The following is a 17807-nucleotide window of genomic DNA, read 5'->3' on the forward strand; positions in this document are numbered from 1 at the left end:
AGAATACTATGCAACTATTAAAAAGAATGAAATAAACTTGTGTTTTATTTGATTCAGTTGACTACTTTGTGAGTCGTCTGAAGAAGTGCAAGGGTGGAAGCAGGAAAACCAGTTACTAGGTTTTCGCATGAATTGAGGCAAGAGATGATTGTCAACTGAAATAAGAAGTTATAGGCAGTGTACGTGATATGATTCCATTTGTACATAACATACACCATAACATACTATACATGGTGCATATGTTATATTTGATATGCTCAAGCAGTGTCTTTCACTGGAGATTGGACAGAGACTTTACTTCAGTTTGTATTGTTAGATTTTTTTTTTTTTTTTTACAATATGCCATCGCTTCTCGGCCTTTTAGCTAAGATCAAGTGTAGTATCTGTTCTTATCGGTTTTTTTTTTTTTTTACAATATGCCTATGGTTAATTTACAGAAAATTAAACTTTTACAGAAATACAATATTAACAATACAGGAAGTTAGGGGAATAATGTCATGAAATTACCCATCATCTCACCACACTACTACTTTTGTTTTCCATTAAAATGTTTTTCCTATTTTAACACGGTTGTATTTGTATTTATAATTTATATGCAATTTTTGTATCCTGCTTTTAAAATTTAACAGTACATACTGAACAATTTTCCATGTTGCTTACAGTTTAGGTAATTGTCATCGCTGCATCACAGCACATCAAGTGCACTAACAATGTATTTCTTTGTTGCTGGAAACTCCCATTGCTTCCAGTTTTGGTAATTACAGTAATGTTGCAATGAAGAGCTGACTGCTTTCTTATAATAAAGCCTCACTATTGGAATTACTGATGAAAAGAGTATGGCTTTCTCATGTCTCTTGATTAACATTAGCAACTGTTTTCCAGAGCAGTTGCACATAATCATATTCTGCCTCCAGTAATGTATGAGAGAGCCTCTTTCATGATGCCTTGGCCAGTATTAGGTATCATATATTTGAGGAATGAGGGGGCGGGAGGAAGGCATGTCCCTCTTATTTTCATTGGCATATCTGGTATAGATTGGGTTGGTGTTCTCCTTTTGTGAATTTTCTGTTTGCATCCTTTGCCCATTTATCTGTTAGGTAATATTTTGCTTAATAATTTTCATTGATTTGTGTAACTGGTCTATTAAGGTATTTCCCAGATGTGTGAGTTTTAAATTCTTATGAGGTCAAATCTGCCTTTTTTTTTTCCTTGGTGACATATTTCTTTTCTTAAAATATATTTTTATTGATTTCAGAGAGGAAGGGAGAGGGAGAGATAGAAACATCCATGATGAGAATCATTGATCAGCTGCCTCCTGCACACCCCTAACTGGACATCGAGCCTTCAACCCAGGCATGTGAATCTTGACCAGAATCAAACCTAGGACCCTTCAGTCCACAGGCCAAGGCTCTATCCACTGAGCCTAACTGGCCAGGGCCTTGGTAACTTATATTTCTTAGAAAGTCATTCTCACTTCTAGAAATGACTTTCTTATTTTGAATGTAGGTGATCCTCCTATAATTAGATGTAACATAGGAACTAGATTTATTTCCTCCTGGTATTGCTAATTAGATAATCTTTACAACCCTTCTTTCTCTTGGATCTTTCAGCATGAGACTCCCTCTAGGGGAGGCCTGCTGTGGTGGGTTCATAGCCCTACATTTCTTCCTGCTTGGCTGCCACTAATACCATCTCAGAAAGGCATAAAGATGTAATGGGTTTCTAGGGGAAGAGTGCATAGAGATTACAACTGAGGTTGAAAGTGTAGACTGAGTTCAAACCTACCTTTATCATATCACCAACACTGACCTTGAGCAAGTTATTCAATTACTCTGTGCCTTGTTTTCTTGTTTCTGAACAGAGCATAATAGTGTATGTCACATAGGGTAGTGTGATGATTAAATGATCTAATATGAGGTACAAAGAGCAAGGCCTGGCACATAGTAAGCTCTCTGTGTGCCCTGCTGCTTGCAGAATATATGACAGTCAGTATGTATAGTGCTCAAGAGATTGTGAATACTCAACATACCCCAAGTCATCAATTCAACAAGTATTTATTGAGGACCTACTATGTACCAATCACTCTTCTAGGTCTGGGAGGATACATTGGTGAACTGTTCTCATAGCTTATATTCTAGAGGAGAGAATTTGAGAAATATAAACAAATGAATGATTTCAGATAATGGTAGATGTTACAGGTTGAATTTTGTACCCCCAAAAGATGTTGAAGTCCTAATCCCAGCACCTGTGATGTGACCTTATTTGGAAATAGTGTCTTTGAAGATGATCAAGTTAATGAATCCCTTAGGGTGGGCTCTAACCCACTATGATGTTCTTATAAAAAGGGGTAATTTGGCCCTGGCCGGTATGGCTCAATTGGTTGAGTGACGTTCCATGCACCAAGAGGTCACTGGTTTGATTCTTGGTCAGGGCATAAACAAGAATCAACCAATGAATGCATTAATAAGTGGAACAAAAAATGGGTATTCTCTCTCTCTCTAAAAATCAATTTTTAAAAATTTTTAAAGGGGCAATTTAGACACAAAGATAGTCATAAACAGAGGGATGACAGTTGGTTGGGGTGTCATCCAGTGAACAAAGAGGATGCTGGTTTGATTCCCTGACAGGGCACATACCTAGGTTGTGGGTTCAATCTTCAGTGGGTGTGCATATAGGAGGCAATCGATCCATGTTTCTCTCACAAATGGATGTTCCCTCCCCCCTCTTCCCGTCTCTATAAAATCAGTAAACAATAACTCGGGTGAGGATTAAAAAAAAGAAAACAGAAGAAAAGGGGGGAAACAGATGTTAATGAGCAAGAAGGGTAGTACGGGCTATGTTATATGTAGTCTTGAATAATGGAAAAGGACTTTTTTTGAGTCTGAAAGCAGGGATGATAATTACATAGTTTAAAGAATAACCCTTTCATGCTAAACATTAACAGGTAGCTTATTTGACAATAGCTACTATGCATGTAGTGTCTGCCTTGTGACCAGGTACTGTGCTAGTTCTTTGAAATATATATGATTTTCAGTACTCACAACCCTACAGAATTATATATATTTGTTAATAGTGATTAAAGTAAAACTTGACAGATGAGGGAATTGAGACTCAGCATTTCAGTAATTTTATCAAGACAGCACAGTTAGTAAAGAGCTGAGGTGGGATTTAAAACCAGGTCTCTCCCTGATTCCAAAGGCCATAGTCAGTTGCACTTCATTTAACTGCATATGCCCATCTCCCTTGCACTTAGCATAGAGGCCTGACCAGGATAAACGTTTAGCAGTAGTAGTGACCCCAAAATATAAATCAGATGACCTGCCTTTGCACTTAATACAACTTGTTTCCTAACAATCCTCCCCACCCCACTCCCAGCTCGCTAGTCTTTCAATGTCTTCAATAAAACCCATGCTATTCTCTTTATGAGTCATTTGTTTCCTAGCATTTATTAAATTTTGTCATTTTTTCAGTTTACTTTCTGGTGTCTTTCCCCAGTATTAATCCCCATGAGATCAGAGAATTTGAGTTTTGTTTACCTTTGATATCCCAGAGCTGTGCTGTTCAATACAGGAGCCACTAGTCACATGTGGCTATTCAGTACTGCAAATGTGGCTCCTCTGAATTGAGATGTGCAGTGAGTGTAAAACTCATACTGGATTTTGAAGACTTGGTATGAGAAAAGAACGTATATGATCTCAATATTTTTTAAGATTATGTGTTTAAATATTTGGCGAAACTAGGTTAAATATATAATTAAAATTAACTTCACCCGTTTTACTTTTTAATGTGGTTACTAGAAGATTTTAACTTACATTAAGTGACTCATATTATATTTCTAGGCTCTGAGGCAGTGTTGTCCCAGGGCCTAGCCCAGTGTCCTGACTCATTTTATTTAGCGAAATAACCAGTGTTAACAAACTGAAAAAAGAAAAAGAAGAGGGTGAGTGGAGGCATGATATTTGCCTCCCATTAGGGAAATGGATACAGCGATGTCCTAGAAGTCAGGGGACCTGGGTCCTGTTCCAGGATTCACTGTGGAGCCGACCCCACTCTGGGCGTCGCTCTGCCCATCAGGCAGCGGATCTCCAATGTCTGAAAGAGTATGAGTAAATGACGGAGAACGGTGGGAACCTGGTACAACACACCTTGTCCTCTGTCTCGAGCACAGCACTAGAGCTTCTGCGGCCAACGGGAGGAGGCAGCAGGAATCGTAGACCAGATCCCTGAACTCACAGCCGGGGCCGCCAGCTTCCTCGGTCTGACGTCACCGGGGCGCGACGCCGCCGTCGGTCCGGTCCTCCAAACTGCAGAGCTCCTTAGGTTCCTTCGGCGAAGGCTAGTGCCGAGCCAGCAGAGAGTCACACAGCTCCCGAGTCTCTCCGGGACTCCGTTCTCAGTAAGCCAACCTCCGCCACCCTCCCTCGAACTCTCCTCTTACCCAGCACTGGCACCCGGGAGCTACGAGCCTGGAAGGAGCGTCGCCAGCCAAACCTCAGTGCGGCTGCGCAAAGCACGCGCGCATCCACGCAGGAGTCCCGGCGCCTGGCTGTGACGCAACTTCCGGCGTGAGCGGCGAAAGCCGGGAGGGCAAGCGATAGTGCAAGCAGGCATCCAGCAGCAGGCAGCAGGCGGGCGGGCGGGCAGGCGGCACAGAGGGAGGGAGCGAGCGAGCAAGTGAGCAGTCCGTGAGCCAGCGAAGGCAGCCGCGTCCCGAGAGCCGCCGAAATAACTCCCGTCCCTCTGACCCCCTCCCCGGAGCCCACAGCGCCTCCGGTCTCCAGCGGAGCGAACACGGCCCTGCCCGGCCATGGCCTCGTTGCTGAAGGTGGATCAGGAAGTGAAGCTCAAGGTAGCGACACCGGCCCGGGCTTCCTTACCCCTCGCTTCGATCTCGGAGCACTCTGACCGGCTCCCTACTCCCCATGGCGTCTTTGTCTCCCTGGGGACACCAGCTCTGAGCTTCCGCTCAGCTCAGCCCAGCCCCCCCTCCTCCCGGAGACCGCATCCGGGGAGAGGATCATATAGGATGGCTTTCTGCCCCTTGTCTGGTGATGGAGAGCCCCGCGGACACGTGGTGGACTCGGTGCTTGAGGCTAGTGACAGCTGGAAGTTCCCCAGCCCCGCCTCCGGACGCTGCCGCTGTCCTTGGAGTCAGGCCTGCCTCGCATCTTAGGTCAGGTCTGGAAGGGAGTCGGCGGGCACGTTTGTGAGCTCACACCTCCCCCATCTACCGGCCTTTCGTCTGCTCACACACTCAGACCGCCTCACACACAGGGAGGGAGAGAGGGAAGACAGGTGGGGGCTGCCCTCCAGCCCCGCTTCCCTCTCCTGAGATGGAGAAATGGGTCCTCAAAAAAATAAAGTACTTGCAGTCCGGGGGCCTCTCCGCTTCTCACTACCATTACAAGGTGAGGGAGAGACAGCTGGATTTGGGTTTCCCTGTCCTGCCCTTAACCTCTGTTGCCAGGTACTGACTTGCTCTTACTGAATTGCTCTTTGTTAATTTTAGGTTGATTCTTTCAGGGAGCGGATCACAAGTGAGGTGAGTGAAATAAATAGCAAAACGAGTGTTGGTTAATAATCGGGAGTTTCCCAAAGGGGAGATAACTGCTGAGAGAGACCGTCCCACAATTTTAATGCATTTCTTCTCATCTTTAGGCAGAAGACTTGGTGGCAAATTTTTTCCCAAAGAAGCTGTTAGAACTTGATAGTTTTTTGAAGGTGAGAGACCCTTTTCCTCATCTTTCCCAATTTTTTTTTTTGGGTGTGTGGGGGGGCGCGCCTGATCTTTCTGTCAAATGGGACAAATCATGTGTTGGTTCCATTTTGTTTGGTACTGTAAAGCACTCTCATATCTTGCCCTTCACATGAAATATTTACTTGTTCATCTTGAAAAGACTAATGTTTGGGGGGGTGGGCGTCTCTTTTTCAGGAACCAATCCTAAACATTCATGACCTAACTCAGATCCACTCAGACATGAATCTCCCTGTCCCTGACCCCATTCTTCTCACCAATAGCCACGATGGACTGGATGGTGTAAGTGTCCTATGTTTATCTTTGTCTTCTGTAGCAATAGGTTCTCTGTCCTCTCTTCCCTGGTCAGTTTGAATATGTACAAAGGAGACAGTAGGATTTGGATCTGGGAATGAGGATTCTTACAGACATGATGACTCCAGTACACCACCCCCCTTTAGATCCTGATTTTCATTTATAGCATGAGGTGAATTTGCCAATGCTACTCTGTGTGAGAGTGAGTTTTAATAGCCACAGGCTCCCTTGGGTTATCTTGGTCTGTTTCCATGGCTCTCAGCAAGACTTTCTTATCTGTTCCATGTTTCAATGTCTCGAGTCTTGTTATTGAATGAGTAGTTCTTCTTGATATGTAACTGCAGCCCCTGTGTTTGCTGTGCATCTTCATTACCTAGTCCTTATCAATTAATGTTCATATTCTGAAGCACTGATGACGCTGCATTGTTCTTTGTCTACATTATTGTCTCCTTGTTAGAACTTGTTGGTTCTGGAAAGCAGAAACTGTCTTAATCATCTTTGTATTCCCAGCACCTAGCATTGTTTCTGGTACGTAACAGGTGCTAAATATGTGTTTGTTGATTGAATATTGTGTTTCTTTGTGGAACCAGCAGATTTATGTATATTCCCTTAATTACCCTATATTGAAAGGTTCTTTTTTCCTATTGTTTATAGCAGCCTGTTTCAACTGGTGTACTGTAAGAATTTTTGAAACATGCAATTCCTGACTATTTAGTCAGGGTCACTGGCCTCTTTCCCCTGAGATTGTCAAATAAAAAAAATGACACAGCCAACACAACAATGGCATCCTTCAGTGTGAATGAATCAAAATTATGCCTTGTTTTGGTCAGATAGGCAAAAAATATATTTTTGGTGTGCCACAGAATTTTAGTAGTTTTTGTGTGCCATGAGATGAAAGGATTGAGAATCTCTGGCTATCCCTCTCTAGTTGCTTAATGTGTTGTATTTCTTGAAAGGTTGGTCTTACAACTAGAATGTAACTTGCTTTCTAGCAAGAACCTTTCCTTAAAGCCTTGTATGTACTTAGTAACTTGCACAAAATAATAAAACTAGAGGCCCAGTGCGCCCTCTCGCAGTCCGGGAGCCCTCTGGGGATGTCCTTGCAGGGAGCGGGCCTAAGCCGTCAGTCGGGCATCCTTAGTGCTGCGCTCACCAGCCTTGAGCCCAGCTTTTGGCTGAGCGGCACTCCCCTTGTGGGAGCACACTGACCACCAGGGGGCAGCTCCTGCGTTGAGCGCTTTCCCCCTGGTGGTCAGTGCACGTCATAGTGACTGGTTTTTCTGCAGTTTGGTCGATTTGCATATTAGCCTTTTATTATATAGGTTAACCTATGGTGTCAAAGAAGGGATTAAACTTGTTTAAAGTATAACTTGTGATAGGGATGGGAATGTTGAGAGCAGGCTAATTTCTGTCTGTTTCCTTAGCCCACTTACAAAAAGCGAAGGTTGGATGAGTGTGAAGAGGCCTTTCAAGGTAAGAGCCACCCCACCCCATCTACCCTCTGGCTTACAGCCTTGAGAAGCAGATGGATCTAGTGTTCTGGCCTGGAAGCAGGATCTGATTTTATTTCCCAGAGTTAGCATTCTCAAATCTTCCAAATGTGGTCATTCTTTAGCACCCTGAACCTAACTTTCCAGTAAGAAGGGAGGTTTAACTTAATGTAAACTGGCCAAAGGAAAGGACTTGGGGGTCACTGCCTATTGCAGATTTTTCACAGAAGTCCCAGTTCCATGTTATTTTTTTCTCTTTAATAATAGTTGGTACATTCAGGCTTTAGAGCATATTTTAATTTCCTTATTCTTAGACTTTGGGCATATTTTAGACACTCATTTGTTAATCCATATATTCTCTTCGGTTCTGTTGGTGGTGTCAGTGTTTGTTGTGACAGATAAAAGGCAGAGGTCATAGCATCTCATGAATCTGGGAAGAAGAGGGAAGGGTGGAGGGTGCTATGTCCTGGCCCCCACCCCAATCATTTGGCCTTCTTCATGTCCTTGCCAGGAACCAAGGTGTTTGTGATGCCCAATGGGATGCTAAAAAGCAACCAGCAGCTGGTGGACATTATTGAGAAAGTGAAACCTGAGATCCGGCTGCTGATTGAGAAATGCAACACGGTGAGGCAGGGGCTAGTGACCTATGGGCTGACTTCGAACAGCCCGGCTTGAACTATGAAAAATCATGGATGGTGGGGCTGGAGGCATGGAGGTGATGTGGGTGTTGGCAGACTAAGTATCTTGGCTCCTGTGCTCCTGGCATCTGGCCCCAGCAGCATGAATTTATACTTCATGGCATCAATAGAAAAAGCCGTGTTCCTCAAGCCTTGGTCCTCACATATATTTTGGTCTTTTTACCCTGCAGGTCAAAATGTGGGTACAGCTCCTGATCCCTAGGATAGAAGATGGGAACAACTTTGGGGTGTCTATTCAGGTAATTCCATACTGGAAGGGAAGGGTTGGGAGAGACTCTCATCTCCCCTGTTTGGTTGGCTTTTCCTTTATCTTTGGTCTGCTGTGGAGTGATGTGGAAGTGATTGTGACTCACCGTGTTTTTTGTTTGTTTGTTTGTTTTTCAGGAGGAGACAGTTGCAGAACTAAGGACTGTTGAGAGTGAAGCTGCATCTTATCTGGACCAGATTTCTAGGTAGGGCTGCGTGGGCTTGGCCCAGGAATCGGGGGCTGGTGAGGTGGCAAGCACTGTCCAGGGTCTCCTGCAGCTTCCTCTTCTTTCTTCTCCTTTCAGATATTACATTACGAGAGCCAAATTGGTTTCTAAAATAGCTAAATATCCCCATGTGGTAAGTAAGGGTTTGGTGGCCTGAGGGTGGAAGTGGTAGGGTAGGGAGGAGTGACTGTTGCTGGGGAAGAGCTGACTGTGGATAGTTGGGCCTTGGGAACAAGCTTTTCCTCTGCCCCTTCTTTCAGGAGGACTATCGCCGAACCGTGACAGAGATTGATGAGAAAGAATATATCAGCCTCCGTCTCATCATATCAGAACTAAGGAATCAATATGTAAGTAACCTCAATCCCTGCCAACAGTTGCCCTGGCTCTTTTTAGTTCTGGTGATGAATTTCTTGCCACTCTCTGTGAGTCGAGATCGGGGACGGAGGTAAAGTTAATAAAACAAGTTCTGCTTATCAACCAAGTGTTGAGAACTATGGAGTTGAGGGTATATAGCTGGGCATCTTCCTTTCCACCTGGATGAGAGGGAGTGTAATATAATAGAGAGGTGAAGATGAAGTTGTTAGAGTCAGGCAGACTTAGGTTTGGAATCAACTCTACTGGTAATGTGTGGCCTTGGGCGAGTTGTTTAACCTCAGACTTCAAGGTTTCTTCATCTCTAAAATGAAACTGATATTAGAGTATCTACTGCACAGAGATGGTTTTAAAAAATTAGTGAGATAATACATTAAAGGACCCAGTGCACTTCTTAAGTGTTCAACAAATGTTAATTATTATTAGACACTCGGGAACTTGGAAATACCCAGTATACCTAGTTTGGGGGCATAAGAGAGGGAGAGCAACCACCTTGATTTCAGGATCAAATGAGTGAGAATGGGATTATGTAAATGATTACTTGGGTAATTGGTTGGGAGGGATCTTTTCTTTTTGAGGTAGGAGTTGAACAGATGTGTGATTCTCTGATCTCTCTTCTCCCAGGTCACCCTACATGACATGATCCTGAAAAATATTGAGAAGATCAAACGGCCCCGGAGCAGCAATGCAGAGACACTGTACTGAGGCCAGGGCCAGGGCCAGGGGACTCTGTGAGTCTGGCTCAAGACCGACATTGCCTTGGTTTGTTACATGACTATCGTGATGGGGAAACTGGCTGGAAATAGTAATCACACCTCTCTCTGTTTTTAGTTAGAGTCTAATGAAACTCTCATGTAGTTCTGTGACGTGTTTACCTCTTTTTTCAGGCCTCAGGAACTCTTCTATTTCCTTCCCTAATACCCCACACCTGAGCTGTTCTAATTTCTGGAGAACTCCAGGTTTGTGTGCACAAGATATTGGCACCAGAATACTTGTGTTTTCTTTCCCCACCCCCTTCTTTGTCTTGGGCTTTGTGTTGTTTTTTTCCTTTTGATGATTAGTTCGTTAGGAGCTGAGGGAACTAAAAGGAAAGTGCTAGGTTTTTGTTTTTTTCTAAGATCTGGGGTCAGGGAGACTAGCTCCTCTCTTCTGATATAAGGGTAGTGTCTCTTGCCAGTGTGGGATATTGGATCCTCCCTGTCCCAGTTGTCCTGGTGATGACTTCAGGTTTTCCATCTCCATACATGGCAAGAAACACCACAGACTTTGGCTAAGTCCCTAAGTCCTTTAGATGTTTTTATAAGTAGAATTTTCACATACACTTATGTGCATGATAGACACACACATACAGACATGCACACATCTGCCTTCCTACTCTGTTACCTGACACTCCCCCCGGCCCCCCCAAAAAACCCTGTTACACACACACACACACACACACACACACACAGTCAGGAGGTGATAGTTGTCTCAGTCAACATCCACCGGGGTCCATCGTCTCCTGATATTGTAGCCTCTTGGTACCCAGAGGCTACTGAGTTGGAGGAGAACCAAGAGGCGAGAAGCAGAGGGATTGGGGAAGGCTCCTTTCTCTGTGACTCAGGTCCTTTGGGCATTATTGCAAAGGCCAGTCCTCTGACTCCTGACTGCCTCTTTCCAGACCAGTTGTCATTTGGGGTGGGGGTGTCTTCAGCTGTGAGGACCAGCTGCTGCTGCTCCTCCTGGACTTTTCCTTTGGGAAAAATATTTCTCTTATTTATAGTATTGTGCTTCCAGGGAAAGCAGTCACTTATGTGGCCTACGTGTGCATGCAAACACAGGTGTGTACACATGTGTATGTGGAAATCTGCTGGGCAAGTCAAAACCATAGAAGAGTTACCCCCTATCTCAAATCTTCCAGAGATATCCCCCACTTTTTTATTCTATCACTATTGGAGAGTCAGTATTTGCAGCCAGCCAGCCAGTGACTCTCTCAGTGTCTATTTCTGACTTATTCTTCCCCTGTCTGTCTTCCAACCCCTAGTCATATTTCCACCTGGATGCATCATTTTTACTCCCAATACACTGTATAGAGGAGTCAGGATGCTGTCTTCCCATGAATAGTACTCAGTAACAAACCAATTGCATTTTAGTTGGGCAATGCCCCTACCCACCCTTCAAATCCCTTCCACCATGCATTTCTGTTTCCCTTTTTGTTTGTTGGATTGTTCTGCTGCCCCTTCTCCTCACCCCACCATCCTTGGATCGTAATGTAAAATTCTTTTACCATGTCAAGAAATTATTAAAAACACAGGTACTTTGACCTCTTTCTAAAGCCGCAGACCTTGGTGAGATGCTCTGGTGGCTAGGGACGTACCCATACTCATATGCGTGCGCATCGGGATACCCACCCCCACATTATACCACCAACCATCCTATTGGGTGTTTTTATACCAATTATGCTTCCTCTTTTTTTCTGGAATAATGGAAAGATTGAGGTTTCGGCCTACAAGAGGCAAAGGTGGGTCCTTCATTTGTATTAAGCCTGAATTATGTGAAAGAGAGCTCTTCCCAAATCTCAGCTGCCTTCTGTCCCAGCCCTCAACAAGATCCCAGATCCTTCCTTCCCCAGTGATACCCATGAACTGCCAGTAGAGGCTGCTCTAGTTCCACGTGGGAATCACCTGGTTCAAGGCGCACCCTACCGTGTCATTCTCTTTACCTTATACTAATTCTCCCCTCAGAATAATGTCTTGAATTTCTTAAGGAGATGCCAGGGGCTCTTGGTTTTGGTTTTCAAATGACTTGGAGGTCTGCCTAGGACTCTACCTCCCTCTGAAATAAAGTTTCCTCAACTTCCACCTTGTAAAGTAGCCTTCTGGTATCCAGTGATTCCCTCATTGTCTCTGCAAAAAGAGATTTAAGGTCTTAAACACTGGAGGAACATCTGCTCTCTTCTGTTTCAGAAATAATCAGTAGGTAACAGTTTTTGAATGCCTATCCTGTGTTGAGCTCTGCTAAGCACTTTATATGCATGATCACATTTAATCTTCATGAATCTATAAGGTAGTTTTATCCATTTATAAGTGAGGACATAGACTCATGATATGTACCTCCCTGAGGTCACAGCTTCGGGACCTGGGAATCTGACTGCTAAGCTCAGGCCTTCACTCTTCCTTTCTCACTAACTAGGTGGAAGAGGCCTGAGACTACAGATCAGGGGCTTGACCTTAGGCAGCTGGCTGAGCACAGTGCTTACTGCTGAACTAGGTAGTGGATCCTGGAAATATTGGGGGTACTGCCTGCCCGGAGGGTGGGAACGGGCAGTGTTGGTGTCTGCGTTCAGCACACGGGGCTTGATGGGGCGTCCGGGTGTGCATTCTTTCTCAGACCCGTTTTGAGTGGAAGGTGCTGTTCAGCGGTACTTCAAATGCCCTCTAATCCGGTCTAAATGGGGGAACTCATGCTGCCAGTAGTTCAGGGGCAGGGGAGGTGCCATGCACATGGAAGTAGTGCTTTGGGCCAAACCACAGAACAGAAAATTGGAACAGAATTATATAAATCAAGGTCAGAAATTTCCTGTTCAACCCACAGGGTGGAGTTTTCTCCATTCCTATCCATCCTACTGAATATAAACCCTGATTTGATGTCAGTAACTGGAAGAAGCAGCTGGTAGGACTCTCATTTCAACTCGCAGCATTCACCATGAATGTCAAGGTAGTCCTCGTGTTCCTGGCACTGTCCCTTATTACCATCTTTGCCCTGGCCTATGTCTTGCTGTCCAGCCAGGGGGGTTCCAGCCAGCCTTCCCGCTGCCCCTCCATATCTCCCAGTGCCCAGCACTGGACACAGCCTGGCCAGAGCCAGCTGTTTGCAGACCTGAGCCCAGAAGAGCTGACAGCTGTGATGAGCTTTCTGACCCAGCAGCTGGGGCCAGGCCTGGTGGATGCAGCCCAGGCCCTCCCATCAGACAACTGCATCTTCTCCGTGGAGCTGCAGCTGCCCCCCAAGGCTGCAGCCCTGGCACACCTGGACAGGGGGAGCCCCCCACCCGCCCGGGAGGCACTGGCCATCGTCTTCTTTGGCGGACAACGCCAGCCCAACGTGAGTGAGCTGGTGGTGGGACCACTGCCACACCCCTCCTACATGCGGGATGTGACTGTGGAGCGTCATGGGGGCCCTCTGCCCTATCACCGACGTCCCATGCTGGGAACTGAGTTTGCCCAGATATGGAAGCATTTGAAAGAGGTGGAGCTACCCAAGGCACCAGTCTTCCTTGCTTCGGTCTTCAACTACAATGGCTCCACCTTGGCACCTGTGCAGGCCACTCCTAATAGCTTGCGCTCAGGAGACCGTACTACCTGGATAGCCCTCCACCATAACATCTCAGGTGTTGGGTTTTTCCTACATCCAGTGGGGCTGGAGCTACTGCTGGACCACAGGGCCTTGGACCCTACCCGCTGGGCTGTCCAGAAGGTCTTCTACCTTGGGCGCTACTATGCAGACTTGAGCCAGTTGGAATGGGAATTTAAGGCTGGCCTGCTGGAAGTGGTTAGAGTTCCTCTGCCCCTGCCAAATGGGGCTTCATCCCTGAGGTCTCGGGTCCCCCCAGGTCCTCTTCCACCTCTTCAGTTCTCACCCCAGGGCTCCCAATTCAGTGTGCAAGGGAACCTGGTGATGTCCTCCCTCTGGACATTTACTTTTGGTCATGGGGTGTTTAGTGGCATGAGGATTTTTGACGTTCGATTCCAGGGTGAGCGAGTGGCCTATGAAGTCAGTGTCCAGGAGTGTGTGTCTATCTATGGTGCTGATTCACCCAAGACAATGATGACCCGATACTTGGATAGCAGCTATGGACTTGGCCGAAACAGCCGGGGCTTGGTGCGAGGTGTGGACTGCCCCTATCAATCTACAATGGTGGACATCCATGTATTAGTAAACAAAGGGACCGTCCAGCTGCTCCCAGGGGCTGTGTGTATATTTGAGGAAGCCCAAGGACTACCCCTTCGAAGGCACTATAATCACCTTCAGAGTCATTTCTACGGTGGTTTGGCCAGCTCAGCTCTTGTAGTCAGGTCTGTGTCAACTGTAGGCAACTATGACTACATTTGGGACTTTGTATTTTACCCAAATGGGGCGCTTGAAGGGCGGGTCCATGCCACAGGCTTTGTCAACACAGCTTTCCTGAGTGGGGGAGAGGAAAGCCTCCTCTTTGGGAACCGTGTGGGGGAACGAGTGCTGGGGACGGTGCACACGCATGCCTTCCACTTCAAGCTGGACCTGGATGTAGCAGGTGAGTGCTCAGGGAATTAAAATTGAGAGTTGGGGTGGGACAGAGGGAACAGACTCCCCACCCCCAGATCAAGCCTGAGAAGTAGAGTAGCATTCCAGCTCCACATTCATTGTGGCAACAGAGCACAGACTGATTTAAGGGTTTTCAGCTGTAGTCAGTCTGAAATACTGGGCTTACCGAGTGTGGCAGAAGGGAGAGAGGGTTCCTTCACCAAGCTCCGATCACCCAGCCCCTCTGACTTGCTGCCATTGTGAAATGAGTTTAATGTAAAGGCTGTGCCTGTCTACCTTAACCTTGAGTGACAGTGTGCGTGGTGAATTGCCCTAAGGCTGAATGGGACCAGAGTTGGGGCTCTCTGCGTTCTTCCTCATTCTGAGTCCGTGGAGGAGGGGAAAGCAGGGACCTGAGCAGAGGCAGGAAGCAGCCCATCTCAAGAGGTCTTCAGAGCAGAGCTGGTCCAGGAGCACGAGAAGGCGGGCACTAGCTGGGAGCTGCTCCACAGGATTTCAGACAACGGGATACAGGAGAGTGGCCCCGTCCTGGGGGTGGGGCACCCCATTCCTGTCCGCACATGCCATCACAATGGGCTCTCCGGTGTCATGGCAGGCACATAGTAGGCTTGCTGCGAGGGAGTTCTCAAGGAGGGCTCAGAGCACAAAGAGGACTTGCTGCTCCTGACACGTTTTGTTGGGGACAGACAATAACCAACTTATCAAATCAGACAATTAGACCCAGAAAGAAAATTAGAAATCCACCAGACCCTCTCCATTTTACAGTTAGGGAAGTTGAGGGTGGGTGGAGAGGAGACAAAATGATTATCCAAGTATAATGTGCTATAACTAAGGATATTTCTTGTGAAACATTTTCTTATTCTCCTGGGTATAAAGACTGTGTGTGTGTGGCGGGGGTGGGGGCGGGGGGCTGTGGGGGTGATGTGGAGGCAGAGGGGAGGAAGAATTAAGAAAATAGCATGGTTGAAATGGCATATTAACAATCCTTTAACATATTTAGGATATGACTTTTCTGATTTGAAGTTTTGCCAGCATTTTTGGTATCAAAGAGTCTTGTCAGGAAGTAAAATCAAGTAACATTTATTGGGTCTCTAGTGGGTACAGCCCAGGTTGGTGCTGGAGGCTGTGTCAGGCCCCCTGTGTACAAGACGATCAGCAGAGGCACCGGCCTTAGTAGAGTGCCCCCCTGAGCCAGCTGTCTTCATATAGGTCCTGTTTAAAGTAACTGAGTCCAAGTATGTGATCAGGTGCCGAGTGTGTGCAGTGATGAGTTCAGGTGATCAATGCAATAAGAGTTCCAAGGAGTTCTTAGACAATTTAAGGACATAAATCTGTTCACTTCTGAAAAACACTGAAAGTGGTCCCCATCTTGTCGAGAGAAAGAAAGCAAATTCTGAGAGCTGAGAGGGGTGTGCAGAGCACCATGGAAGGGGATTGGGTTTTTCCAGGCAGCTTCTCCAAGACAAATGTCCCTTTCATAGTTACTAGCCACCTGCGTGTGTTTTTCCATTTACAGAGCTCAACCATAGAACAGCTTTAATTATGTCCAGTGTAGAGATTCGGAAAATGAGAATCAAAGCAGCAAATAATTTCTCCAAGGGTAGACCAGTGCTACTAGAACTTTCTGCAGTAATGGAAATGTGCTATCTCTGCATTGTCCAATACATTAGCCACTAGCCACAGGTGGCTTTTGAGCACTAGTGTGACTGAGGAACTGAATTTTTAATTTAAATGCAAATAGCCATTGTGACTGGCAGTGACTGTCCTGGACAGGGCGGGGTTGAAGAAGATGGGCTAGCTCCCCAGTCTACAGCTGCTGGCTCTCAGATGAGTTCCTCTGCCCTTTGTCAGGCCGGTGCAGTGTTCATGGCGGGGGCGATGAGGAGCCTGTCTTACCTGGTATGGAACTCCTCTCCCTCCCCTCACCCTGGCAGGGCTGAAAAACTGGGTGGTAGCTGAAGACGTGGTGTTTAAACCTGTGGCAGCCCCTTGGAGTCCAGAGCACCAACTTCAGCGTCCACAGCTGACTCGACAGGTCCTGGGAAGGGAGGACCTGACAGCCTTTTCCTTGGGAAATCCCCTTCCTCGCTACATTTACCTGGCTGGCAACCAGACTAATACCTGGGGTCACCAGCGTGGGTACCGAATCCAGATCCACAGCCCCCTCGGCATACACATGCCCCTGGAGAGTGACATGGAGAAGGCCCTCAGCTGGGGGAGGTGAGGAGGGCCCTGGGCACTGGGTGGTAGGGAAGGACTGGTCCCCTTCCCCATCCCAGCTCTTGGAGACCCCAACTCACTGTTCTTGGCTTACTATCCACACCTGTACCCCCTCTCAGACCCAAATAGATATGGAATGGGAGGTGGTCTCAGACTGAATCTGATCCAAAAGATTTCTGGGACAGGAAAGGTCTTTGACATTGTCTGACTCCACCTTCTTATGACATTCCTGGTCAGATACCAGCTCGCGGTGACCCGGAGGAAAGAGGAGGAGTCACAGAGCAGCAGCATCTATTACCAGAATGACATCTGGACACCCACTATTGCCTTTGCTGATTTCATCAACAATGAGACTCTCTTAGGAGAGGTTGGTAGATGTAGAGACAGAGGAGAGGGGCTCTTGTATGTCTGGTGTCTTGGCTGCCCAACACCTGGCCCTAGATTGGAGGGATGGTGTGTTTCCAGGGCTCAGATTCAGGAGTCAAGGAGTTCTCTGATGACCAACATGGGTCATCCCTCCTGGGGTGAGATTAGCTCTGGGATATTGACTACCCTACATAGATCACCACGTTTTGTGGACCTGGGGCTGGGAGGAGGTGGAAGCAGGGCTAAGGCTGGAGGGCGGGGATTGTGGCTAAGGGGTGGTTCTCTGGGTCTTACCTCCAAAGTCCTCCAGCTCCTCCCTCTTCCTGCAGGACCTGGTGGCCTGGGTTACAGCCAGCTTCCTGCACATCCCCCATGCTGAGGATGTCCCCAACACAGTTACTGTGGGGAACAGAGTTGGCTTCTTGCTTCGACCCTATAACTTCTTTGATGAGGACCCCTCCATCTTCTCCCCTGGCAGTGTCTACTTTGAGAAGGGCCAGGATGCTGGGCTCTGCCAAGTCAACCCTGTAGCCTGCATCCCCCACCTGGCAGCCTGTGTTCCAGACTTGCCCCCTTTCTCTTATCAAGACTTTTAACCCCAAGGGTGTGGTGGGACACAGAGGTAGGGTGGGTGGGTTCTAAGACATATGTACCTTACTCTCTATTCCCAATTCCTGCTCCCCTGACTTCTACCCTCTTAATGTTTCAGAGGAAACAGCCCCTTCCCACACTAAACCTTCATGTATCCTTTTAGTTAATTCATATTTCCAGTGTCTTTTTTTTTAAATGATGAATTTATATAAATGATATTATTATTAAAATATTCAAGCAAGCCGGGCCAACGTGGCTCAGTGGT

General features: G+C 46.7%; 2 protein-coding genes across 6 annotated transcripts; both read left to right on the forward strand.

Moving 5' to 3' along the window:
- Positions 1-4574: 4574 nt before the first annotated feature.
- PSME3 (proteasome activator subunit 3) lies at positions 4575-11920 on the forward strand (the record flags this gene model as incomplete). Of its 4 annotated transcripts, XM_081109965.1 has the most annotated exons (12): positions 4575-4849; positions 5510-5542; positions 5659-5721; positions 5933-6037; positions 7474-7522; positions 8051-8163; positions 8408-8476; positions 8622-8689; positions 8789-8843; positions 8971-9057; positions 9707-9813; positions 9970-11920. In XM_081109965.1, the coding sequence occupies 11 exons, from the start codon at positions 4808-4810 to the stop codon at positions 9785-9787; spliced, it is 765 nt and encodes a 254-aa protein (XP_080966091.1). In that variant the 3' UTR covers positions 9788-9813; positions 9970-11920. The 4 variants fall into 4 exon arrangements, with proteins under 4 accessions (XP_080966091.1, XP_080966090.1, XP_080966092.1 ...); XM_081109964.1 differs by having other exon boundaries at positions 9707-11920; XM_081109967.1 differs by lacking the exon at positions 4575-4849 and adding an exon at positions 5334-5408 and having other exon boundaries at positions 9707-11920.
- An 846-nt stretch (positions 11921-12766) lies between these two features.
- Positions 12767-17547, forward strand: AOC2 (amine oxidase copper containing 2; the record flags this gene model as incomplete). Of its 2 annotated transcripts, none has more annotated exons than XM_081110048.1 (4): positions 12767-14354; positions 16300-16585; positions 16823-16952; positions 17281-17547. In XM_081110048.1, the coding sequence occupies 4 exons, from the start codon at positions 12767-12769 to the stop codon at positions 17545-17547; spliced, it is 2271 nt and encodes a 756-aa protein (XP_080966174.1). The 2 variants fall into 2 exon arrangements, with proteins under 2 accessions (XP_080966174.1, XP_080966175.1); XM_081110049.1 differs by having other exon boundaries at positions 16300-16504.
- Between the last annotated feature and the right edge of the window lie 260 nt (positions 17548-17807).

The sequence above is a fragment of the Myotis nattereri genome, assembly GCF_964212035.1.
Source record: "Myotis nattereri genome assembly, chromosome: 16".
NCBI lineage: Eukaryota > Metazoa > Chordata > Mammalia > Chiroptera > Vespertilionidae > Myotis > Myotis nattereri.